A 27,466-nucleotide genomic window follows, 5' to 3' on the forward strand; every position below is an offset into this window, starting at 1 on the left:
ATACAGTACAAATCAAAGTCTCTATTTCCCGGTAGAGTTGGTGACTTAATGACACTGTAGCGATGTGATTTGTCTGTGACAATTCAGTGTTATATTTTACAAACCTGAAAGGAATATCACAGGGTAATCTCACCTTGTAGATAAGGGAATTACACGTATTGTGTTAAGGAAATTACTTTGGCATCCGTCTCTGTTTGCATGCATTCATAATGTCACCGCAGTTCGAAGTGCCACACCCCCGCCTGGTCAGTATCAAGTATAAAAGCCTCACTCGCCCCGTCCCTGTCCAGGACACAGCGGAACCAGGCTGACCATCACACAAGAAGACAGAGGTGAGGTTCAGTACAGGGTCGTCACCCAGAACTTACAGTGAGTACGCTTCATAAGTTACAACATTACACATTGAAAAATATCATTATATTTTGCTCGGGAAAACGGCGCTCGTGCTAACTCATTTTCCTCTGTTCATTAAGAATAGTCGTTTTAAGGAAACCAGCAAATGTATAAATACTTTCTTTTCTGCGCTAAAATGTTTGCTTTTCTCCTACGGCCGCAGAGAGCTCCCTGCTATCAGCCATGATGAAGCTATTGTGTCTGGCTATTCTCTTCGTCCTGTGTGCTCCTTCCATGAGCAGATCACCCTGCAAATCTGTTCTACGAGTGAAAAAACAAGCCATGCAATACGGTGAGTTGCACCGGGACATCGGTTTTAGGCTGCCGTGAATGCCTCTCCCAAATGTCATTAACTATATTCCAACCCAAGAGTGGACAACTCCTGTCCTCAGGGGCTACCGACAGGTCAGCTTTTCAGGATATCCCTGCTTCAGCGCAGGTGGCTCAATCAGTGGCTCAGTCGAAGACTGAGCCACTGATTGAGCCACCTGGGCTGAAGCTGGGACTGATTGAACCCCCTGTGCTGAAGCAGGGATATCATGAAGACCTGACCTAGTGGTATCTCTTGAGGACTGAAGTTTTCCACCCCTGTTCCAACCCTTCCCACTTCTGCCGGACCCAGAGGGTCACTTATACGAAAGCAGGGGAACCAACACAAAATAATGAACAATCCCAATTGTTGGGGTTTTTTTTTGCATTATGAATATTATATGGAAATTTCCAAAATTGGAAGATTCTGGAAGCCATGCAAATGTGTCCTACAGCTTGTAACCTCCATGGATACAGCTACTGGTATATGAACCCCAGGAACCACCGTGTAGATCTAATGAATAACCCCTAGTTTAGAAAGCAGTTTCGGTGGTAATTCATTCAACTGCAATAGTGAGTATCTCTCTTTGACATCACTAGGAATACCCCCCCGCTCTCAATCGGCACTATCAGAGTTGAATAAATAACCTCTTTACTGCTCTTCTTTCCTATGTACAGGTTGTCAGACGCAGAGGAAACCTCTACAGAAAGAATTCAAGATCATCCCTTTCCCTGACATCTCCCAGAGGACTGGAGGTGGACTCTTTGGCATCGGTGGCGTACTTAATCTCCTGGTGGGCAACGTACTGAAGGTGGCCGGGTAGGTTCGCCGAGAACGTCACGCATTGTACGAGTAACGGAAATGCAACAGCCAGATCTGTGCTATTACCAAAAGATACATATACATTCCTCCAGCGCTTCAACGCGCAAATATTGGCAGCTAGGCAAAACCATGCCTCCGTGTCCCGGTGCGTGCAAGGACAATGAAAGTGTAATTAACAGGTTAACTCCAGCTGAACATCGGTACATTTCAGGTCCATCAGGGTAACTGGTTTAATTGATTAACTATCGCTTCCAGTGATATCCACAACCATCTCACCATTCTTCAACCACACACAAAATGGTTACACCCACCTGTCACAATATCTACATACAGTGTGTAGCTATAAGTGTTATTTATAAAGTATATTTAATGTGCATTATATGTGTAGATAGATAGACAGACAGACAGACAGACAGACAGACAGACAGACAGACAGACAGACAGACAGACAGACAGACAGACAGACAGACAGACAGACAGACAGACAGATAGATAGATAGATAGATAGATAGATAGATAGGTATGTGTATAGTATATATAATGTGTATATATAATGTGTATATATAATGTGTATATATAATGTGAATATATATACACAGCTCAACCCCTTTATAACGCTGCGCTTGGGGTCCATAGAATCACATCGCATTATAAGCGGATCGCGTTACAAATAATGTACCATTGTTTGCATTGTACAATAAAATATTTAAGACGCCAATAATTGTGTTGTAAAGTATTCATAAATACGAAAATTGGGAGCCACGCGCGTACCGCGTTATAAGCGGATTCGCGTTGTAGCGGATCACGTTATAACGGGGTAGAGCTGTATATATATATAATAAACACCCAATACCGCTGTGGGAATGTGCAGTTTTTACATTTTGCCACCCCTGGGGAATTATTGGGCATTGGGAGTTTCTAATTGTTGATTTATTTATTTTATTCGTTCAGGATACAAATTCTGGATGTCCAACTTCCCGAACTGCAGGTGAATCTACTGCCGGCTGTTGGCCTTCAAGTGTCCGTAGAAACCAGCCTTCATATCAAAGCCAACGTGTGAGTACACTTCGTGCCGTTACGTTGCTTTATAGTCTATCTGTGTGTGACTCACACCCAGAGAATAACGTCTAAATCCTAGTGATCACATGTCAGTGTAACATGCCATGCACTAAATCCTAGTGATCACACTTCAGTCTTACACGCGCAGCACTAGATCCTAGTGATCACACGTCAGTGTAACACGCTCTGCACTAAATCCTAGTGATCACATGTCAGTCTTACACGCGCTGCACTAGATCCTAGTGATCACACGTCAGTGTAACACGCTCTGCACTAAATCCTAGTGATCACATGTCAGTGTAACATGCCATGCACTAAATCCTAGTGATCACACTTCAGTCTTACACGCGCAGCACTAGATCCTAGTGATCACACGTCAGTGTAACACGCTCTGCACTAAATCCTAGTGATCACATGTCAGTGTAACACGCTCTGCACTAAATCCTGGTGATCACACGCCAGTGTAATACGCTCTGCACTAAATCCTAGTGATCACACGTAAGTATAACACGCTCTGTACTAAATCCTAGTGAATACAGTACACATCAGTGTAACACGCTGTGCACTAAATCCTAGTGATCACACGCCAGTGTAATACGCTCTGCACTAAATCCTAGTGATCACACTCCAGTGTAACATGCTCTGCACTAAACCCTAGTGAACACACATCAGTGTAATACGCTCGGCACTAAATCCTAGTGATCACACGTAAGTATAACTCGCTCTGGACTAAATCCTAGTGAATACAGTACACGTCAGTGTAACACGCTCTGCACTAAATCCTAGTGATCACACATCAGTGTAATACGCTCTCGACTAAATCATAGTGAATACAGTACACATCAGTGTAACACGCTCTGCACTAAATCCTAGTGATCACATGTCAGTGTAACACGCTCTGCACTAAATCCTAGTGATCACACGCCAGTGTAACATGCTCTGCACTAAACCCTAGTGAACATACGCCAGTGTAACACGCTCGGCACTAAATCCTAGTGATCACACGTAAGTATAACACGCTCTGTACTAAATCCTAGTGAATACAGTGCACATCAGTGTAACACGCTCTGCACTAAATCCTAGTGATCACACGTCAGTGTAACACGCTCTGCACTAAATCCTAGTTATCACACGCCAGTGTAATACGCTCTGCACTAAATCATAGTGATCACACGCCAGTGTAACATGCTCTGCACTAAACCCTAGTGAATACACGCCAGTGTAACACGCTCGGCACTAAATCCTAGTGATCACACGTAAGTATAACACGCTCTGTACTAAATCCTAGTGAATACAGTGAACATCAGTGTAACATGCTCTGCACTAAATCCTAGTGATCACACGTCAGTGTAACACGCTCTGCACTAAATCCTAGTGATCACACGCCAGTGTAACATGCCCCTCACTAAACCCTAGTGAACACACATCAGTGTAACACGCTCGGCACTAAATCCTAGTGATCACACGCAAGTATAACATGCTCTGTACTAAATCCTAGTGAATACAGTGCACATCATTGTAACACGCTCTGCACTAAATCCTAGTGATCACACGTCAGTGTAACACGCTCTGCACTAAATCCTAGTTATCACACGCCAGTGTAATACGCTCTGCACTAAATCATAGTGATCACACGCCAGTGTAACATGCTCTGCACTAAACCCTAGTGAACACACGCCAGTGTAACCCGCTCGGCACTAAATCCTAGTGATCACACGTAAGTATAACACGCTCTGTACTAAATCCTAGTGAATACAGTGCACATCAGTGTAACACGCTCTGCACTAAATCCTAGTGAACACACATCAGTGTAACACGCTCGGCACTAAATCCTAGTGATCACACGTAAGTATAACTCGCTCTGGACTAAATCCTAGTCAATACAGTACACATCAGTGTAACACGCTCTGCACTAAATCCTAGTGATCACACATCAGTGTAATACGCTCTCGACTAAATCATAGTGAATACAGTACACATCAGTGTAACACGCTCAGCACTAAATCCTAGTGATCACATGTCAGTGTAACACACTCTGCACTAAACCCTAGTGATCACACATCAGTCTTACACACGCTGCACTAGATCCTAGTGATCATGCGTCAGTGTAACACGCTCTGCACTAAATCCTAGTGATCACACGTCAGTGTAACACTCCCTGCACTAAATCCTGGTGAACACACGTCAGTCTTACGCGTGCTGCACTAGATCCTAGTGATCACACGCCAGTGTAACACGCTCTGCACTAAAGCCTAGTGATCACACGTCAGTGTAACACGCTCTGCAATAAATCCTAGTGATCACCCGTCAGTGTAACACGCTCTGCACTAAATCCTAGTGATCACATGTCAGTGTAACATGCTCTGCACTAAATCCTAGTGATCACATGTCAGTGTAACATGCTCTGCACTAAATCCTAGTGATCACACGTCAGGGTAACACGCTCTGCACTAAATCCTAGTGATCACACGCCAGTGTAACACGCTCTGCACTAAATCCTAGTGATCACATGCCAGTGTAACATGCTCTGCACTAAACCCTAGTGAACACACGCCAGTGTAACATGCTCGGCACTAAATCCTAGTGATCACACGTAAGTATAACATGCTCTGGACTAAATCCTAGTGAATACAGTACACATCAGTGTAACACGCTCTGCACTAAATCCTAGTAATCACACGTCAGTGTAACACGCTCTGCACTAAATCCTAGTAATCACACGTCAGTGTAACATGCTCAGCACAAAATCCTAGTAATCACACATCAGCGTAACACGCTCTGCACTAAATCCTAGTAATCACACGTCAGTGTAACACGCTCAGCACTAAATCCTAGTAATCACATGTCAGTGTAACACGCTCGGCACTAAATCCTAGTGATCACACGTAAGTATAACATGCTCTGGACTAAATCCTAGTGAATACAATACACATCAGTGTAACACGCTCTGCACTAAATCCTAGTAATCACACGTCAGTGTAACACGCTCTGCACTAAATCCTAGTAATCACACGTCAGTGTAACATGCTCAGCACAAAATCCTAGTAATCACACGTCAGCGTAACACGCTCTGCACTAAATCCTAGTAATCACACGTCAGTGTAACACGCTCTGCACTAAATCCTAGTCATCAAACGTCAGTGTAACATGCTCTGCACTAAACCCTAGTGATCACACGTCAGTATAACATGCTCTGCACTAAACCCTAGTGATCACACGTCAGTGTAACATGCTCAGCACTAAATCCTAGTGATCAAAAGTCAGTGTAACATGCTCTGCACTAAACCCTAGTGATCACACGTCAGTGTAACATGCTCTGCACTAAAGCCTAGTGATCACACGTCAGTGTAACATGCTCTGCACTAAATCCTAGTAATCACACGTCAGTGTAACACGCTCTGCACTAAATCCTAGTGATCACACGCCAGTGTAACACACTCTGCACTAAATCCTATTGATCACACGCCAGTGTAACATGCTCTGCACTAAACCCTAGTGATCACACACCAGTGTAACACGCTCTGCACTAAATCCTAGTAATCACACGTCAGTGTAACACGCTCTGCACTAAACCCTAGTGATCACACATCAGTGTAACATGCTATGCACTAAACCCTAGTGAACACACATCAGTGTAACACGCTCGGCACTAAATCCTAGTGATCACACGTAAGTATAACTCGCTCTGGACTAAATCCTAGTGAATACATTACACGTCAGTGTAACACGCTCTGCACTAAATCCTAGTGATCACACATCAGTGTAACATGCTCAGCACTAAATCCTAGTGATCACACGTCAGTGTAACACGCTCTGCACTAAATCCTAGTGATCACACGTCAGTGTAACATGCTCTGCACTAAATCCTAGTGATCACACGCCAGTGTACTGTAACACGCGCTGCACAGTTTCCCCCCATTATCCGCCTCTATCTTTTGTAGCTTACTGATTGGCGGGATTGAATTGATGGTGGGATCCGGGGTCCTTGCTGATGTCCAAGTCTCTAAGACCTCCAAAGGTTTCCCGATCCTGAGTGTTAGGGCCTGCAAGTCCGTCGTTGGAGATCTACAGGTCATCGTGGGGGGCCAGAGGTAAGTGTCCCAGGGTCATATCTCACTTATTCTTCATTCATTTTTAACCCTGAAGAAGAGCATCAATGAAAGACTTTTCCATAGATTAGTTCCACCAAGAAAGTTCCAAATCAAGAGAAACCTTTCCATGCGCAGAACGTTCTCTGCCCCCCGGGAGTTGGAGATGTCTCATACAGGAGGTGCTCTGCCAGTCCTGTTGGTGTATTAGATCTTCATGTGTGATCACTTCTATGCCATTTTTTAAGGGAGAAGACACTAAGGCCCATGTTTACTAAGCAGCACTATGCTGTAAGACAGGGGTGTTCAACTCCAGTCCTCATGCCCTCCTCCCCCGCCCGACCGGTTAGGTTTTCATGATATCCCAGCTTCAGCACAGGTGACTCAATCAGTGATTGAGCCTCTGATTAAGCTACCTTTTCTGAAACAGGGACTTATTGAGCCACCTACACTGAAAAGCAGGGACTGATTGAGCCACCTATGCTGAAGTACAGACTGATTGTGACACCTGTGCTGAAGCAGGGACTTATTGAGCCACCTGTGCTCAAACAGGGACTTATTGAGCCACCTGCACTGAAAAGCAGGGACTGATTGAGCCACCTATGCTGAAGCAGGGTCTGATTGAGCCACCTGTGCTGAAGCAGGGATATCCTGAAATCTAACCTGTTTGGTGGATGCGGGGGTGGGGGCTTGAGGACTGGAGTTGATCCCCCCCCACACCCCTGCCGTATCAAACAGCCCATTCACTTGAGTGAGACTTGTGTCTAGGCAGCGCAGGAAGGAGTCCCCTAGCTCAGCGCTGCAGAGTACTTCCAAGAGGTCTAATATGTATCAATGGGAGGGTCCCTACATTCTGTATTTGCCTAAACTCGTGTTATCATGTTATCCGTTACTAATGCCTGTCTTCCTCGTTCCCAGTATAATTCCAGCAATAGTGAATATCATTCGAGGACACATCCATGCCATCCTAACGGACAAGGTCAGTTTGAGCTTCAATATGTGCATTAAAATAACTTATCATGATATAGTTGGTCAAATACCACGACATCCACAATAGGGTGTAGGAGGGGAGGGTGTTTGGGACACAGGCTCATTGAAAGAGTGCTAGATACAAGGAACTGCCTTTCAGCACACATCAAGGGGTAAAATACAGTCAAATAATTCAATATTCTTAGGACAGGGGTTCTCAACGCCAGTTCTCAGAACACCCCCCCCCCCCCCCCAACAGGTCAGATTTTAAGAGTATCCCAGCTTCAGCATAGGTGGCTCAATCAGTGGCTCAGTCAACTGAGTCATTGATTATGCCACCTGTGCTGAAGCAGGGATATCCTTAACACCTGGCCTTTTGGGGGTTCTTGAGGATTGGGGTTAAGAACCCCTGGCTAAGGACCAGGCTTCCAACTCAGTGCCAGCATTCCCAGAGTCAGTGTCTTTGTTCAGTGAGTTTGAAGCAGGGGAGTCTCAGAGTCCACTCCTTGTAACCTTGGGCAAGTCCCGGAGACACAAACGCGAGCCGGACCATCGGAGACCTAGTAGATGGTGCAGCGTGTAAGGAAAATGGGGCACATGGTCGCCCACTCACCACATAAACCCAGAAGTTTGATGGAAAAATCACCCATGCCTATTCCTTTTAATGGCATCACCTTGACTCCTGGCCACCCTTAGGCTTTGTGGGGCCCACGATGGCACGCTGGCTGTGGGGCCCCACCACTGTAGTTAGGGGGTCTTATCTTGATGAGCAGCCCTCCTGTGGCAGCGTCGCGGCATCATGATGTCACAGCGGCATGTGATGTCACGTTGCCATGTCATGACCATGGCAACGCGATGCTACAGGAGGTGGCCCACTTTGGAGAAGGTATGACCCCTCTCACAAAAGGAGAACACAGACACCCCCCTCTACCCCCACCCCCCACACACCTACATCTGTCTGCTGGTTCGAGGGCCCCATGTTCCCTCCTCTCCCGTCTCCTGTCGGCGCCGGATCCAACTTCCTACTAGAGGGGGGAGCTGGTGGAGGGGGGACCCCGCTCTTCTTCCTCCAGATGCCTCCTCCGATTAGGTGGACATTGGATCCCGGCGTCGAGAGGAGGGAGAGGAGGAAGTGTGGGGCCCACGAAGGCACTGGGGTCAAAAGCAGCCACCCTAAGGCGGGCCCTGAGTCATGATGTCCCCTCTGTGCAGCCGCGTTGTGACATACAGTACACTGTAGTGTTACACCACTGTAAGGGGATAGAAGCCTTCTCCTCTTGTCTCCCGTGTGTTCAGGCCGAGCTGTGACCCCTGTCTCCCTGTCTCTCACACAGCTGTGCGTATCGTTCACTAGCGTGTTCCTGAGAATGAATGGAAACCTGGCTCTCATGGCTGGTGAGTAGAACTGTGTCCCAAAAACGGACATTCCTGACAACGAGGTCCTTTTTAAACCCCTCAACCTATAAAGGGGCGGTTATTGTTTTTTTTTTATTCATCTTATACTATATTAGTGAAAGCACTGCACGCCTGCCTGCCTGCCTGGATGTCCGGTGTCCCTAGGGGAAATCTCATTGGTCCCTTGGGCCGCCCCCGCACACCTCTCATTGGCCTGAGGCGGAGTGACGGGCCAAAGGACACACAGGGACACAAACACACACACACACACACAGGGACACAAACACACACACACACAGGGACACACACACACACACACAGGGACACACACACACAGGGACACACACACACACACAGTAGGGGGGGGGTGTACATTAGCAGCATGTATAACCCGGGGGGTGGGGCTCACATACCCACCGGTCCCGGAGCCTCCGCCTCTTCCTCCCCGAACATCAGCCTCCACACCCGCGCGCACCTCCTCCTCTCCCCGTGTCTCCCTGTTTCCCGCGCTTTCAGGCCCCACCCTCCTCCCCCGTTGCCGCTACAGTCAGCGGGGGAGCGAGTGCCCGGGACACAGTCAGCGGGGGAGCGGCCACAACAAGCTGCCTCCCGCCTCAGATCCACGTGGGATCTTCCGGACGGGTGAGTGAGCAGCCTTCACCTCCCCTCACCCCCCTTCACCCAACCCTCACCCCCCTTCACCCACCCCTCACCCCCCTTCACCCACCCCTCACCCCCCTTCACCCACCCCTCACCCCCCTTTACCTCCCTTTCACCCCCTCCCCCCCCGGCGCCGCTACAGTCAGTTGGGGAGCGAGCGCCCGGGACACAGTGGGGAAGCGGCCACAACAAGCTGCCTCCCGCCTCAGATCCACGTGGGAGCTGCCGGACGGTTGAGGGAGCTGCCGGACAGGTGAGGGAGCTGCCACACGGGTGAGTGAGCGGCCAGACGGGTGAGTGAGCGGCCGGACGGGTGAGTGAGCGGCCGGACGGGTGAGGGAGCGGCCTTCACCGCCCCTCACCCCCCTTCACCTCCCCTCACCCACCCCTCACCTCCCTCCACCCCCTTCACCTCCCCTCCACCCCCCCCCTTCACCTCCCCTTCACCCCCCTCCAACCCCCCTTCACCTCTCCTCCACCCCCCCCTCCACCCCCCCCCTCCACCCCCCCTTCACCTCCCCTCCACCCCCCCTTCACCTCCCCTCCACCCCCCCCCCTTCACCTCCCCTCCACCCCCCACCCCCTTCACCTCCCCTCCACCCCCCACCCCCTTCACCTCCCCCCCCCATTCGCACCACCTCCCCCCCCTTTGCACCACCTCCCCCCCCTTCCCACCACCTCCCCCCTTCCCACCACCTCCCCCCCCTTCCCACCACCTCCCCCCCCACCCACCACCTTCCCCCCCTTCCCACCACCTCCCCCCTTCCCACCACCTCCCCCCACTTCCCACCACCTCCCCCCCACACCCACCACCCTCCCCACCTTCCCACCACTTCCCCCCTCCTCCCCACCACCTCCCCCCCTACCCCCCTCCTCCCCACCACCTCCCTCCTCCTCCCCCTTCCCACCACCTCCCCCCTTCCCACCACCTCCCCCCCTTCCCACCACCTCCCCCCCTTCCCCCCTCCTCACCCCCCTTCCCCCCTCCCCCCTTCTCCCTTACCCCCCTTTCCCCCCCCTTCCCCCCTCCTCCCCACCACCTCCCCCCTCCTCCCCCTCCTCCCCACCACCTCCCCCCTCCTCCCCCCTCCTCCCCCCCACACCCACCACCTTCCCCACCTTCCCACCACTTCCCCCCTCCTCCCCACCACCTCCCCCCCCTACCCCCCTCCTCCCCACCACCTCCCTCCTCCTCCCCCTTCCCACCACCTCCCCCCCTTCCCACCACCTCCCCCCCCTTCCCCCCTCCTCACCCCCCTTCCCCCCTCCCCCCTTCTCCCTTACCCCCCTTTCCCCCCCCTTCCCCCCCTCCTCCCCACCACCTCCCCCCTCCTCCCCCTCCTCCCCACCACCTCCCCCCTCCTCCCCCCTCCTCCCCCCCTTCCCACCACCTTCCCCTCTTCCCACCACCTCCCCCCTCCACCCTCCCTTCCCACCACCTCCCCCCTCCACCCCCCCTTCCCACCACCACCCCCCCCTTCCCCCATCCTCCCCACCCCTTCCCCCCTCCTCCCCACCACCAACCCCCCCCCCTTTCCACCACCTCCCCCCTCCACCCCCCCTTCCCACCACCTCCCCCCTCCACCCCCCTTCCCACCACCTCCCCCCACCACCCCCCCTTCCCACCACCTCCACCCCCCCTTCCCACCACCTCCCCCCTCCACCTCCCCTTCCCAACACCTCCCCCCCTTCCCAACACCTCCCCCCACCACCCCCCCTTGCCACCACCTCCACCCCCCCTTCCCACCACCTCCACCCCCCCTTCCCACCACCTCCCACCTCCACCCCCCCTTCCCACCACCTCCCCCCTCCTCCCCTTCTCCCTCCCCCCTTCCCCTCCCCCCCTTCCCCTCTCCTCACCACCTCCCCCCCTTCCCCCCTCCTCACCACCTCCCCCCCTCACCACCTCCCCCCCCTTCCCACCTCCTCCCCCCCCTTCCCACCTCCTCCCCCCCCCTTCCCACCTCCTCCCCCCCCCTTCCCACCTCCTCCCCCCCTTCCCACCTCCTCCCCCCCTTCCCATCTCCTCCCCCCCTTCCCACCTCCTCCCCCCCTTCCCACCTCCTCCCCCTCCCTTCCCACCTCCTCCCCCCCTTTCCCACCTCCTCCCCCCCCTTCCCACCTCCTCCCCCTCCCTTCCCACCTCCTCCCCCCCTTCCCACCTCCTCCCCCCCTTCCCACCTCCTCCCCCCCTTCCCACCTCCTCCCCCACCCCTTCCCACCTCCTCCCCCCCCTTCTCACCTCCCCCCCCCCTTCCCACCTCCTCCCCCCCCCTTCCCACCTCCTCCCCCCCCCACCTCCCCCCCCTTCCCACCTCCCCCCCCTTCCTACCTCCTTCCCCCTCCCCCTTCCCACCTCCTTCCCCCCCCTTCCCACCTCCTTCCCCCCCCTTCCCACCTCATTGGTCCCTTGGCCCGCCCCCGCACACCTCTCATTGGCCTGAGGCGGAGTGACGGGCCAAAGGACACACAGGGACACAAACACACACACACAGGGACACACACACACACACGTAGACACACACACACACACACGTAGACACACACACACAGACGTAGACACACACACACACGTATACACACACACGTATACACACACACACGTATACACACACGTAGACTCACACACTTGGCCCGCCCCCGCACACCTCTCATTGGCCTGAGGCGGAGTGACGGGCCAAAGGACACACAGGGACACAAACACACACACACAGGGACACACACACACACACGTAGACACACACACACACACGTAGACACACACACACAGACGTAGACACACACACACACGTATACACACACACGTATACACACACACACGTATACACACACACACGTATACACAAACACACACACGTATACACAAACACACACACGTAGACAGACACACACACATAGACACACACACACGTAGACACACACACACACACGTAGACACACACGTAGACACACACACACACGTACACACACACACACGTACACACACACACACACACACACGCACGTAGACACACACATGTACACGTAGACACACACACACACACATGTACACGTACACACACACATGTACACGTACACACACACATGGAGACATACACACACACACATGGAGACATACACACACACACACACGGAGACATACACACACACGTATACACTCACACATGTATACACACACACGTATACACACACACGTATACACACACACGTGTATACACACACACGTGTATACACACACATGTATACACACACAGATGTATACACACACACACATGTATACACACACACACACATGTATACACACACGTATACACACACACACGTATACACACACACGTATACACACACACACACACGTATACACACACACACACGTATACACACACACACACACACACACACACACACACACACGTATACACACACACACACACACGTATACACACACGTATACACACACACGTATACACACACACGTATACACACACACGTATACACACACACACGTATACACACACACACGTGTACACACACACACACGTGTACACACACACACACGTGTATACACACACGTATACACACACACACACGTGTATACACACACACACACACGTGTATACACACACACGTGTATACACACACAAACATGTTGTATACACACAATATATACATACACACAATGTATACATACACACATGTATACATACACACACATGTATACACACATATACACACACACGTACACATACACACACACACACATGTATACACACACACATACAATGTATACACACAAACATGTATACACACACACACTATCCCCAGCACCACCACATCAGCACACCGGTATCCCATGCCCCCCAGCACACTGGCATTCTCGGCTCCCCGCCATTCCCAGCCCCCATCAACACCATCAGCACCCACACATCGCCACCTTTGCACCTCCCCCATCGGCACACCCACATCCGCACCCCCACATCAGCACCAAACCCTCCCAAATCAGCACACCGATACAATCACCATCAGTACAGCCACAGCAGCACTACCACCGCACATGGGCCGCGTGGACCACTCCCCACCCAAATGCCACACCCACACCACAAACATCCCGGGCAACGCCGGGGCTCTCAGCTAGTTTCAAATAAAAGAATGGGGAGTGACAATCAGTATGGAGATCAATGGTAAATATCTGTTATTGACATGGATTTGTGTAAGACACTAATTAAGCTTTTTATTCAAGCACAGTATATATTCTGTGATTATAGTATGCAGACGAGACCACGACTATTCTAAAGCGTGCCTTAAACTAGCCCGGTTACATTCTGGGTATGTGCTGGTGTGAAATGGCTAGTGTAAGGCAAGTTTAAGGCATTTCTGCATTGACTAATGACCCATAGGATTAACACAGCTTGGTTCTCTGGCAGTCCCATTCAGTTTGAATGGGACTGCCAGGGACCCCCTGCTGTTAATCTGATGGGCCATTAATCAATGCAGAAATTCTGGGTCTAGTTTAAGGCAAGTTTAAGGCATGTATCCAGCATTTACCTGGGTGTACCTGGGTCTTTTTGGCAATTGCCACTGGTTTGTGTTAGAATAACCGTGGGCACTACTGTACAGTATATATATAGAATACAAAGACATGTAGGGACAGATACACTAAGTTCCATTTAAACCCCCTCTCTCTGTCTCTCCCCTTCTCTCTGTCTCTCCCCCTCTCTCTGCCTCTCCCCTTCTCTCTGCCTCTCCCCCTCTCTCTGTCCCTCCCCCTCTCTCACACACCTGTATATCTCTCTCTCTCACCTCTATCTCTCTCTTTCTCTCGCTCTCTCCCTCTCCCCCTCTTTCCCTCTCACTCTCCACTCCTCTCTCTCTCACTGTCTCTCCCCCCTCTCTGTCTCTCTGTCTCTGCCCGTCTCTCCCCCTCTCTCTTTTAAAAATAATCAGTAACGCTGGGTTAACGCCCGTGTTTTCGCTTTAGTGGATACTGCACCGACACACTTTATTCGAGCAAATACCCGGTATGTACCTGGCAGATACCTGGAATGCGCCGCTCCTCACCTCTGACAAGCCCCGTTGCATTTGCCTTCCCAGCCTGGGTTCATGCCTGGCTGACGGGCGGCTGATCTGTTAAATGATAATGATTAGGATTTAATAGGCTGCAATGCTTCGCGTGTCTACCAGATGGCATAAATTCATGAATTGTAATGCAGTATATATATATATATACTGTGCAGTATTGCAGCCAGCGGGAATAAAATGCCTCAATCCCTGCCTGGAAAATAACTCAATGCACTCGGGCAGAAAACAGTCACAAACCTCAATACACCAGGGTATACCCGAATTCGTGGGACTAGCCGAGCTCAAATAAAGTGTGTCGCCAGTGTATGCGTTACGATTAAACCAACGCTCATTTAAATAACCTAATCGTGTTGGACGTGGGGATGTTTGTAATATTAGGATCAACTTGACCAGACTGACCCATTCTCTCTTCTATCATACAAATGTCCCTTTCTCATCCCACTCTTGAAGGAGTTACCCCCGTCACTGGTGATATCAGTCTACAATACACCATGCCTTCTCCTCCAGTGGTAACTGACAAGTACATGGACATGGATATGAATGTGAGTAGAGATGTTATCACGTTATCATGTGTACGTTCTCACCGACCCCGAGATCGGGCGATTACACGCTAATTCTCATGTCTTGTCCATGTCAGAAGCAAGCTTAGAAAACACCAGATCGGGAAACTGGGAACTGGAGTTTGAAGCTAAAACTATTATTGGACCATCTAGAACCAAGAAAGAGAGCCATCTTGAAATGAAAATAAAAAGATGGCTGTATTCTTGAATCATATTAGCCTTTTTGCTCCACCAAATTGGCCTCCACTTGGAGAATTTTGCAGAGTTTAAATCAGTATTCCTGGCGGCTCTGCTTTTTGAATAGGTTTGAAGCAGGGGCATTGATTTCAGCTCCAGGGACCCCATGCTCCTTCGGGTGTGACGGTATCTCTCTGTTTAAATGCCCCACATCACGTGGACCAATAGGAAGCCACAAGGGATGATGTCACGTCTTCCTCTTGGTCCACAGAACAAGACTTTTAAACAGCCGTATTGTGAACCTATCCAGGGCTCCTACCGGCACCCCCTATGGAGGAAGTATTTTAGGGAGTAGGGAGTTCCCAGAGCTGAAATCAACGCGGCTCAGCTCCGGAGACCCCCTGCTTCAAACCTATGTAAAAAATATCAAAAACATAGTCACCTGGAGTCCTGCCTAAAGACCTGATATGATTTGCGGCAGGGGGGCTCAACTCCAGTCATCGAGCCCCCTGAACAGGACAGGTTTTAAGGATATCCCAGCTTCAGCACAGAAGGCTCAATCAGAGGCTCAGTAGAAGACTGAGCCTCTGATTGAGCCACCTGTGCTGAAGCAGGGACTGATAGAGCCACCTGTTTTGCTAAAGCAGGGACTGATTGAGCCACCTATGCTGAAGCTGTGATATCCTGAAAACCTGACCTGTTGGGGGGGCCTTGAGGACTGATGTTGAGCCCCCCCCCCTGATTTAAGAAATAGAAAACCGTTGATCCTGTGCTGTCGTCTTCCTTCCGTATCCAAAACCCGGTGTGTAAAGACGGTTCAGCGTGAACCAATGGCCCAAATCCCAGCAATCCCCTCGGGGGCGGGGGTTCCGGGGGGGAGGGGGGATGGGCCCCGCCCGGGATAGGTCCCGCCCTTGCTGTTTGGTGATAAGATTCCCGCATATAGCTCTTGGTTTCCCGTTCACAGATAGAATATACCCTGAAAGACAAGGTTATCGACCTACCGACGGGCGACCAACAGGATTTTACCCTCCCTACAGGGGCCGGGTCCCAGGACTCCATGGTCAACATGGGCTTCTCTCCGGACTTTTTCATCTCCCTCTTTACGGCCATGCACAGCGCAGGAGGGTTCAACATGGACATTTCATCCCAATTTGTAAGTATAAGACCCTCTAAATATTGTCAGCAGGATATATATATATAGATAGATAGATAGATAGATAGATTACATTGCTTCATTTTTGCATAGCCAGTATAACCAACCCCACACTGATAAGACCCATTAATGTCGAAACGGCTGTCTGTGGGTGGTTTTCTGGGTATGCATCTTAACCCTGGCTGTGCTCAAAGCTGTGACCATGAGCAAGCTTAAGCATATAGGGAACCATGTTAAAAATGGTTTTGAAGCAAAAGGTGACACTGTGTGCTCATTTGCATGTCATTTCCCAGAATCCCTTGCTGCAGTGGAAGTGCTGTGAGCTTGGTGATATTGGTGAAAGGCGGGGTTGCAGACCTGTCTAAGACATGCAAATGAGCATACAGTAATATTTCCATTTGCTATATATATACAGTATAAACAAAAGCAAACAGAAGCCCAAAAATAAGCACTCTAGCATATCCAAAAATACAACATTTATTAAAGCAACTTCACAAAAGCAAAGACACAACATGTAATTTACAATAACCTGAGACAATCCTTTGCTTTCTGACCTGTTTTACTATGGTGTATAATTAGTGACAATATGTCTAATAGTATAATATGTTGCGCTGGTGGAATATACAATATAAGAACTGATCACATAGATTCCAGTAAAAAACGTTTTAGCAATTTAACCCCTGAGACACCAGCCGGTGTGAACTATTATAAGGTGAATAAGACATCCCAACATAAGTAACCCCACATCCAATAATAGAGCATGTGGTAAATTATAAGATGTCAATATTAACCCTTTGTGAGGGATAAATGTGTTGGTAATAATAGTGTGACACCAAATATAAATTAGATCACAGATAGATATAACCGGGTAGGTACGCTGTAGACTGACAATACTTGACTGTGAACACGCTGACACATGAGTTAGCAAGTCTGAATCCGGATCCAAGATAAATTACAATGTCCAGATACTAATCAATAGTGACTTGTGTATCTCATGCACTTGGTATATATATAGGTGTGTGCATATAAATATATACAGCAAACGCTGAGAACATAGTGGAGAGTTCCCTCTCCTAAACTCACGGATATCGGCAGCTGGTAAATAGTGATGCAATATAAAGCATATGATAGGGCGCGGAGACCTCTGGTCCCAGCGAGACGCCAGCAGTGTGCAGGTTTACAGCGCAGAAAACAGTAAGCAGCAGGATGCAGATTCTCCAGTCTCAGTGGGCACACAGACAAGGCAGTCAGACTCCAGTGCATCTCAGGGAAAACACAAGCTACCCTAATATATGTTCCGCCAGCAATTAGGCTTTTTCAAGGCATCTTGAAAAAGACTCATTTATGGCGAAACGTATGTTGGGGTAGTTGGTGTATGTTGCATAGTTACATACTTAGTTACATAGTTACATCGTTATATGGTTGAATATTTATATAGTAGATGAGGATGAAGACATACGTCCCTCATGTTCAACCTATGCTAACATTTAGACAGCAGATACTTTATCCTATATTCGTACTTACAGTATATTGATCCAGAGGAAGCAAACACAAAACCCCAGTGACACATCATCTAATGGTATCTCACAAGGGGGAAAATAAATTCCTTCCTGACCCCAAATCAGATTACTCTCTGGATCATATGTATATATTGTATATATGAACTGCCAGCAACATGTTTACACTTCCATCTTTTTCTTTATCTATAGGTATTGAATATCTCCCAGTGTAAATCAGTATCATGTGATTTTCTCCTATATTGGGGACCAGTCAGAAATGGTATTAAAATACAATCATAATAAATATATATATATTTTCAAATATCTTGTTAACACCAACATCTTTATTTTCTAGAAATCTTTTGCTGGCCAGCTGAGCACGTCCATCCTGGGTTCTTACATCCCCGAGGTTTCTATTCTTCATTTATTCCACAATATCTTCGACGTTATCTTCCTTACTCTTTAGCCATAAAACATGGTGGCATTTGGGGTTCAAAATCTTTTATTATTGTGGCTAAAAGTGCAGGTATCACACACAACCAAAATAATCCTCAAACAAGTAGTCATTTTTATTAATCCTTTCTTCCGGTAACAATCTTACTTCTGAAACATACACACACTAATACAACTACAGCTCAACCCCCTTATAACGCTGTGCTTGGGGTCCAAAGAATCACATCGCGCTATAAGCGGATCGCGTTAGAAATAATGTACAATTGTATGCATTGTACAGTAAAGTATTTAAGACACCAATAATCGTGTTGTAAAGTATTCGTAAATACGAAAATCGGGAGCCACGCTTGCATCGCGTTATAATCGGATCCGCGTATAACGGATCCACGTTGTAGCGGATCCGCGTTGTAACGGATCGTGTTATAACGGGGTTGAGCTGTAAACGTGTTCCCATGATTGTATGCATTCCCTCACAGATTGTATAAGCATGTAATAAAACTGCAGGAATGTCACATGTATGGTTGTAGTAATGATATTACCACACCGTTATCAGACTTCTTTATACCTACATTATTCTTCCAAAGTTAGCTCCAGCACACTCAGTTACATGGACAAACGTAGAGAGTCCCAGAATAAGCCACAAATGTAATCACGTAAGTAACAGATAAATACACAAAATAGGAAATTCAAACTGACTGCTTATGCAAAGTATACAGTTCTATGTATCGCACAAGTGGGGGGGTGGGGAAGAGAGATACAAAGGGAAGGGAAGTGTGGGGTGCAACTGAGGGTATGGGGAAAGGAAAACATATAAACATATAAAGACACTGGGGTAGGGTAAGAGGGGCAACGTTTCAGGGTAGGAACCCTTTCTTCTGGCCCGCTCCCTTGGGTCCAAAGGAACCTCAAGGTACTTCCCTTAACCCTTGTCCCCCCTGTAAGACACACAAATGCAAGCTAAACAAAGCCACAAGATAATGCAGTCATATAAAACTGCTGTGAACAGCCACCCGCAGTAAAGGTAAGTATATAGGGGTAAAGCAAACCGTCCTTATTCTCAGTGTTCACAGGCTACTGGCAAACTTCTTCTCTCTAAATGCTGCTGACAAGGGTCAAGGGAAGTACCTTGAGGTTCCTTTGGACCCAAGGGAACCGGCCAGAAGAAAGGGTTCCTACCCTGAAACGTTGCCCCTCTTACCCTACCCCAATGTCTTTATATGTTTATATGTTTTCCTTTCCCCATACCCTCATTTTTACCCCCCACTTCCCTTCCCTATGTATCTCTCTTCCCCCCCCCCCCCCCACTTGTGCGATAAATAGAACTGTATACTTTGCATTAGCAGTCAGTTTGCATTTCCAATTTTGTGTATTTATCTGTTATTTACGTGATTACATTTGTGGCTTATTCTGGGACTCTCTACGTTTGTCCATCTAACTGAGTGTGCTGGAGCTAACTTTGGGGTTTCTATGATTTATAGTGGGGTTGTTTGGGCCCACTTCGCTCCATGCACCCTTAACACTATCAGTATATTTTCAGTTGTTGAGTGCTGTCCATTAGTATGTTTATATTATTCTTCCAGTAACACAAAGACCCAACACCGAGACACCTCCATTTCCCAAGACCCATCGCCATCTCCCATTGCACATACAGTATATTATCATCCTTTTATCGTCTGCAGATCAGCGCGCGGTACCCGCAGTCTCTACCTGTGCAGCTGAAGATTGTGGTGAGCAAAGCCCCAGTGGTCACCTTCAAATCCAGCCAGCTGACGGTTAACCTTTCACCCTCCGTTGAGGTGTTAGTCGTTCATCCTAACTCACGCTACGAGTCCCTGCTGACGATCAGCGTGGTGAGTATACGCCAGGGAATGTATATCTGTTAGGCCTCGTCCAGGTGGGGAACGGGTGCGCTGTCGCTCCAGCGCTGCGCCCCTGCTCGGCCGTGCTTTTCCTGGCCGGCTAGGTGCGGGCGCGTCTGCCTCATTGGGTGAACCGCTCACGTGACGCGCTTGCGAGCAGCAAAATCAATTTTGCTTGCTCGTCAAGCGGCTGAGCGCCGAGCAGGCGCGCCCGCCACTCACGCAGGCCACGTGCGTTGTCGCAACGTGTCCAGCGTGAGCGCGCGCGCCCGCTCAGCACCACCCTGGACGAGACCTTACTGTTGACATTACACATGAAGATGGAAGAGTACAGCTGATGATTGGTGATCCTCTTTCTATTTAATCGCAGGACGCCCTCTTGGCCGCCAAGCTGGATGTGACGGGAGACAAGTTGAAGGCCTCGCTTGCATTAAAAGGGTTCGCTATTGTCTGTGATTTGACGGGTGGGGGTGTATACTAGACTTGTATTTTCATTTCACGACTGAAACGATTGTTATTCTTTTCTCTGTAGGGATCTTAGCCTTGCATTGGCTTCGTCCAATATTGCACAATGCAGCTGTAAGGTGAGCCGTGTTTGTACGTTGCCCCTGGTGGTCAGATCTGGAAGGGCATTCATCATGAGAAACCACAAACAGACTCTATCTGATCTGTAGGAGTGTGGATGACCATGGTAGCATTCTAGGACATTTGGTCACAGCCGTTTTGGCGCAACCAAATCTCCACCAGAGTTTAGCCGCCACTTACCTCGGTGCAGGGACATCTCACCGCCGGCCTCTTCACTGCCAAGGTAAACCCCTAACCTTAACCCTTACCCTAAAAACTCTTATTTTGCACCCTATTACCAACGCTACTCTTACCCATAAAAACTTAACCCCTTATCCTAACCATAAAAACCTTAACCCCTTACACTAATCCCCAACCCTAAAAACATTAACCCTTTATCATAATCCCCTATCCTAAAAACCTTAACCCCTTACCATAAAAACCTTAACCCTTTACCCTAATCTCCTACCCTAAAAACCTTAACCCTTTTCCCTAATCTCCTACCCTAAAAACCTTAACCCTTTACCCTAATCTCTTACCCAACAAACAGTAACCCCTTAACCTAATCTCCTACCCTAAAAACCGTAACCCTTTACCCTAATCCCCCACCCTAAAAAATTATGCCCCACCCTGAAACACATTACCCTAAAGCCTTAACCCCTACCCTAACCTTAAACTTTTACCCTCAATACCTAACCCATTACCCTAACCCAGTACCATAAAAACGTTGCCCTTATCCTAAAACCCTGTCCTTAACCCCCTACCCCAACCGCTAAAACACCTTCACTCATTGGTGAAACGGCCGGTGGCCGAGTGTCCAGCAGGTGAGCAGCTGCAGCGAATGGTCCCTCTGCAGTCAAAACGCTAAAACGCTGGTGGAGACTTGGCCGCGGTGAGACGCCCACGAGCCAATTTCCGACTTCGGTCGGTGGATCCTCACATATATGAGCGTTGCATTTGCCTGCAGATAAGGATCCCGCACTGATTCTGGGGCGTCATTAAAATATACCAGGACTGTAATTATCTCTGATAGAAAGAAACTCTAACAGTCTTATATCCTGTTCTATACCCCCATTCTGTACCCTATTCTATACCCCCATTCTGTACCCTATTCTATACCCTATTCTATACCCCATTCTATACCCCCATTCTGTACCCTATTCTGTACCCCATTCTGTACCCCATTCTGTACCCCATTCTATACCCCATTCGTTAGCCTATTATGTAGGGGCGTTTTCGTTCGAAAAACCTCATTTGTCAGTAGGGATTTTGGGCTGAGAGGGGTGTAAAGAATTAACCCCTCAAAAGAAATGGACCCCAGCCACAATCCCACATTAGGGCAGGGGTGGGCATTTCCAGTCCTCAAGGGCCACCAACAGGTCAGGGTTACAGGATATCCCTGCTTCAGCACAGGTGGCTCAATTCATGACTCAGTTGATTGAGCCACTTGTGCTGAAGCAAAGACTGATTGAGCCCCCTGTGCGGAAGCAGGAATATCCTGAAACCATTTCTAATCGAAGAGCCCTTGAGGACTGGAGTTGGCCAATTAATGAGCCACCAGCGCTGAAGCAGGTACATCCTGAAAGCTGAACTCGCTGGTGGCTCTTGAGGACTAGAGTTGGCCACACACCATACCCCCTCCCCCCCTCCCCCCGCCCCTTTCTAGCACTTAAAACTCTGTGTATTCCCCTTTCATCCCGTAGGCCTCCTCGCTCTCCGGATACATGCGCACGATGTTTGAGAAAGTTTTCCTGGTTCAGGTCAATGGTAAGCGATGTTCTGTTCTTCTACTGACATGATCTGGAACACGGAACGGTTGTGTCCATGTTCCTGACCACGCTACACTGCACACTCCCGATGAGGTCCAGATGAAATTTCTGATGAACGGTTTATCTTACAGTGGGGCTGAGCGTAGGCGTGACTTTACCAGCGTTACCTAACGTACAACTCGTTCACCCAGTCGTGGATATGAAGGACGTAAGTAGCCACCGCCATGGAACTGATGTCATTGAATATAAAAAAATGATGCCTCTATAATAAGGTGACCGGACGTCTCGGTTTTTCTGGGATTGTCCCGTTTTTTGGGCTTGTATCCCAGTGTTCCGGCCGACTTTTTCAAAAGTCCCAAAACGTACCGTTTTTTACGCCCCAATCGCAAATGCGCTGTCAGCAAGAGCCGATCCTGCATGTGCGCAACTACACATGCTCGATTGGTGTGAACCACTCATGCGTGGGCGGCTGGCTCTGGCCGTTCACACATGTGCAGTCGGCACGGGGTTGTTCGCGCATGCGCGGAAATTGTCCTGGTTTTAACTGCAGAAAAATGGTCACCCTATATCCATAATCTATATCCATGGTTCCCAACTCCCATCCTCAAGAACGCCCCCATCAGGTCGGGTATTAAGGATGTCCCTGCGTCACAGAGGGTGAGTCAAAATGACTGAGCCACAGTTGCTAAACCCGGGACATCCTTACAACCCATCCTATTGAGGGTTCTTGAGGACAGACGCTGGTAACCCCTGCTCTAGATGATGACATGAAGACAGGTTGGAAGGACACATACACAGCCCCTGAAGAGGGTATTCGTACGGGCAGCTTCGGTCCATGAGCGCATGGGAATAACCAACCCGTTTCTTGCAGGATTACGCCGTCATGTCATGTGATCTTCAATACAACGAGTGACCGGTGACGCCATCTCATGAAACCGTAACGCACTACCTGACCTCAAAGTGGTCAATGCCGAGGGGCAGCCTGCCAGATCATGGGAACGCGACACTGCGCCATACTCTTGTATTAAAGGGATAATAAAATGTTATGGAATACCCCACTGGCTCTTATTTTATTGTATTGAGGTCTGAAATACTCTTTTATGATATTTAATTTCCGCCTGCACCTGACCGGGGCTCGTAATAATGCATCATTCTCTTTACCTATAAAAAATAAACATGTAACGCTTGTTTAGTACCATGGGGACCATACTCTATCCGGATGTATACTGCATCCAAACACGAAGCGCCACTTTACCTTTTGTTTCAACACTGCCCCTTTTTCCCTCTAGATTGTAAGCTCTTAGGACCAGGCCCCTCTTCTGTGTCTGATTGCGCTCGTTTGTTCTTATTTGTATGTCATTCAGTTTACGTAATTCTGTACCCCTATTGTACCACACTACAGAGCATGTTGGCGCTTTACAAATACACGCTGATAATAATACCAATCTATACACGATACCCCAACAGTACAGGAGTTCCTCCCGCTGCTCTCTTTTGCCTTGCGGAAGCCAAATAGAGAGCTATATCCACGTGATGCCACGTGAAGAATGCGTTGCTAACCACAGCACCGGCAGTGACCACGTCAGCCCAGGATAAGGACACAGGTGCTCAGCACCTGGCTCTAAACAGAACTAAGACCCAAGTTACCCAGCAGATAGGAACCGATAATCCAGCAGCTCAAACAAACCTTTATTGTACGGCTTCATTATGAGCAGGAATTCACGGGCCGCTCACCTGAGCTAATTATGATATAGGGTTTCTCATGGGATAAAACCTTATTGTTTGGTTCATGGTATAGTTATAAGCCCTGCCACTAAGAGGAATCAGTCAGGCAGGTACAACACAATGGCGGGCATCAGACTTCAGGAGATGGATCCCAAGCGTGCTTAGAAGATACCCTTTCAACCGCTACTCCTGGGGTCCAAAATTTTAAAATGATCAGTATTATTGCGGAAAACACTTTGTTGTTCAATAAGAAATAGCAAATGAACACAGAGCTGCACCAAAATACAGGTTGTCACCTCAACCAGTTTCAATCTAACTCTGGTGTTGGGGCGTAAAGGGACATAGGCCCTTATCCTATAAACCGTGAAAGCCCCAATCTATCGCTATCGCATGTTTACCAGAAAAAAAAGGGTCAGAACGGGACCCCAGGGGGCTGGTATCTGCCACGTAATGACCAGTTCCTTAACCATTAGACCACTTCTGGACAACTGATTTTCTGGAACTATGACCTACCTAAAATAACAAGCCCGGGGATACACAAATGCAATGAGGAAGTATTGAGGTGTGAAATGCGTAGGGATTACGTAGAGACGCTCTGCTTCTGGATACTGTAGAGACTGATGTGGCTAGGTGGAGACGCAGTCCATTTCGCCGGCTACCCGCGACTGGGGGGACTTTGGAAAACATCCATTCTCGGAGCTCAAGTAGTTTTGCTGAATTGTAAGGGTGGATGTTATCCTTTTATGTCACGTACATGTATTTTATACTTACCTCGGTGCACTTCGGTTTCTCCCGTTCTCTTACAAAAACAAGGTTAACCAATCATTGCATGGTCACCATACGCCCCCAACATTTCAAAGCCATGAAGTCAGCATAATGGTAAAAGTCTGACCATTTGTAACATGCGGGACATAACCGGGATATGAGGCAATACAGTACATTAGCACAATAACTTTAAGAAGGTATACTAATCTTGGTGTAACCATGTCCGGCTCAAGCAGTGATCAGCTAAATGCTTGGCAAACAGAAGAAATCGTCTGGCATCGGATGCTTAATAGCTCTTAGTTGCACAATAATCAGAATCCATCGAGTGCCTGGTTTCCGTAGCACCCCCCCGTAGTTATATAAGTCGGAGCAGAGCAGGCGCAGGTAATCCGGACATTCTGCAGACACTGTGCATGGTGAGCAGCAAAGAGAGATGTGGGGGAATGCGAACGAAAGGAGGGTCTCAATATATCGGAGAGGGTAGTAAGAGGGATCAGGCGAGAGAGTACGAAAAAGACGAGAGCGTTCTGAAGACCAGGGGGGTCAACTCCAGTCCTCAAGACCCCCCAACTGTCAGGCTTTAAGGATATTTTAGCTTGAGCACAGGTGGCTCAATCAGTCCCTGCTTCAACACAGGTGGCTCAATCAGGGCCTGATTGAGCCACCTGTGCTGAAGCTGAGTTATCCTTTAAATCTGACATGTTGGGAGGTCTTGAGGACTGGAGTTGAGCACCACTGCGGTAGATCACGGTGAGTACCACTGATAGTACAGAAGGTCTAAGGCAGTGGCTCAGTCAAAGACACCTGTGCTGAAGCAGGGACGGATTGTGTCACCTGTGCTGATGCAAGGATATCCCTAAAACTTGACCTGTTGGGGGGTCTTGAGGACTGGAGTTGAGCACCCCTTAGTGTAAGGAAGATCTACAATACATGAAGCCTTTACACCTTCAGGTGCGGTGGGAGAGAGGAGGTCAGTGGAAAAAGAGGAAACAAGCACAATAGTGAATGGAATCTCCAATTATGACCTGAAGCGTAAGAAATAGTCGCAGATAGGAATTGCATTCCCGGATGTACTACCTGCGGCTGCAGATGACTGGAATTAACGGTAGGAAGCAGTGGGGAGCAGAGGCAGCGTGCTCCTGTCCTGAGATGGTCTCATTCCATGCATCATGTAACCAGACTGACCGCGGGCGTTCTTGCAGGTTCCATGATGAGGAGCATGTCTTGGCTTGGGAACCTGGTGCTATTCTCGGCTCTCCTGACGCTGTCTCGGAGCCTCGACCCCGGGGTATTCCTTCAGCTAGACGGCTGCGCGTTACAAAATGGTAAGGAGAACAAAGTGCCGGCAGGCTGGGCACAAGGACGGGGACAGCTGCTCATGCAAAGTGTCCCAATTCTGACTTGTATCTACACGGCTAGTTTTATTGGCATTACCCGGAAATGTTAAAGGGCTACGACAGATGTCATTAAGGCAAAGGTTCTCAACTCTAGTCCTCAAGCTCTCCCCCCCGCCACCCCCCCCCCCCTCCCCCTCCCCCTCCCCAACAGGTCAGGTTTTAAGGATATCCCTGCTTCAGCACAGATGGTGCAGCCGAAGACTGAGCCACCTGTGCTGAAGCAGGGGCTGATTGAGCCACCTGTGCTGAAGCAGGGATATCCTGACCACCTAACCTGTTGGGGGGGGGGATTAAGGACTGGAGTTGAGAACACCAGGATTAACAGACAGGAAAGGAAGTATGGACACTTGTAGCGATACTGGAAGGCACACAGGAGCATAGCTGCTAAGCAGTGGAATGCTCTAAGTAAGGCACCCATCACTTAGCAGTATTTAGTAAACATGGCCCATAATGAGGAAAGACTTGCATAGCATTTACTACAGACTTGCTAAATGATTTCATTACTTTGGGGCGAAATTGTGATAGAGGCATTTGGAGAAACTGTAAATAACTGAAATTAACCTTCCGCTCCTCTTAGATAGTTTACAAATTGATTTATATTTTAAATACTTAGGTGCATAGGGAAAGAAAACCACGAATCATAGAACAACTTGTTGTATGAGGTAAAGCTCACACTAGGTCCCTCTAAATTGCACTCAATGTCCATAATAGTGTTTGTTTTAGTATGATGGAATCACCTAGAATCAATTATTCCTATAGAACAAGAT

The 27,466-nt window shown here is 48.9% G+C and overlaps 2 protein-coding genes across 3 annotated transcripts in view; both read left to right on the plus strand.

Annotated features, from left to right (window-relative positions):
* The first annotated feature begins 238 nt into the window (after positions 1 to 238).
* On the plus strand, positions 239 to 23,870 carry LOC142466622 (BPI fold-containing family B member 2-like). Of its 2 annotated transcripts, none has more exons than XM_075571842.1 (16): positions 239 to 332; positions 557 to 685; positions 1,381 to 1,522; positions 2,477 to 2,581; positions 6,526 to 6,675; positions 7,591 to 7,651; positions 8,976 to 9,036; positions 15,226 to 15,317; positions 16,480 to 16,668; positions 18,523 to 18,576; positions 20,300 to 20,470; positions 20,850 to 20,917; positions 21,012 to 21,063; positions 22,747 to 22,810; positions 22,944 to 23,020; positions 23,684 to 23,870. In XM_075571842.1, the coding sequence occupies exons 2-16, from the start codon at positions 577 to 579 to the stop codon at positions 23,723 to 23,725; spliced, it is 1,437 nt and encodes a 478-aa protein (XP_075427957.1). In that variant the 5' UTR covers positions 239 to 332; positions 557 to 576; the 3' UTR covers positions 23,726 to 23,870. The 2 variants fall into 2 exon arrangements, with proteins under 2 accessions (XP_075427957.1, XP_075427956.1); XM_075571841.1 differs by having other exon boundaries at positions 272 to 369.
* Positions 23,871 to 26,370: 2,500 nt separating this feature from the next.
* The window catches only part of BPIFB6 (BPI fold containing family B member 6), a 29,292-nt gene continuing 28,196 nt past the window's right edge, over positions 26,371 to 27,466 (plus strand). The window contains exons 1-2 of the mRNA XM_075571204.1: positions 26,371 to 26,407; positions 26,505 to 26,627. Coding sequence (XP_075427319.1) covers positions 26,371 to 26,407; positions 26,505 to 26,627 — 160 coding nt within the window. The remainder of the gene's footprint in view (positions 26,408 to 26,504; positions 26,628 to 27,466) is intronic.

The sequence above is a fragment of the Ascaphus truei genome, chromosome 15 (genome assembly GCF_040206685.1).
Source record: "Ascaphus truei isolate aAscTru1 chromosome 15, aAscTru1.hap1, whole genome shotgun sequence".
Classification (NCBI taxonomy): Eukaryota; Metazoa; Chordata; class Amphibia; order Anura; family Ascaphidae; genus Ascaphus; species Ascaphus truei.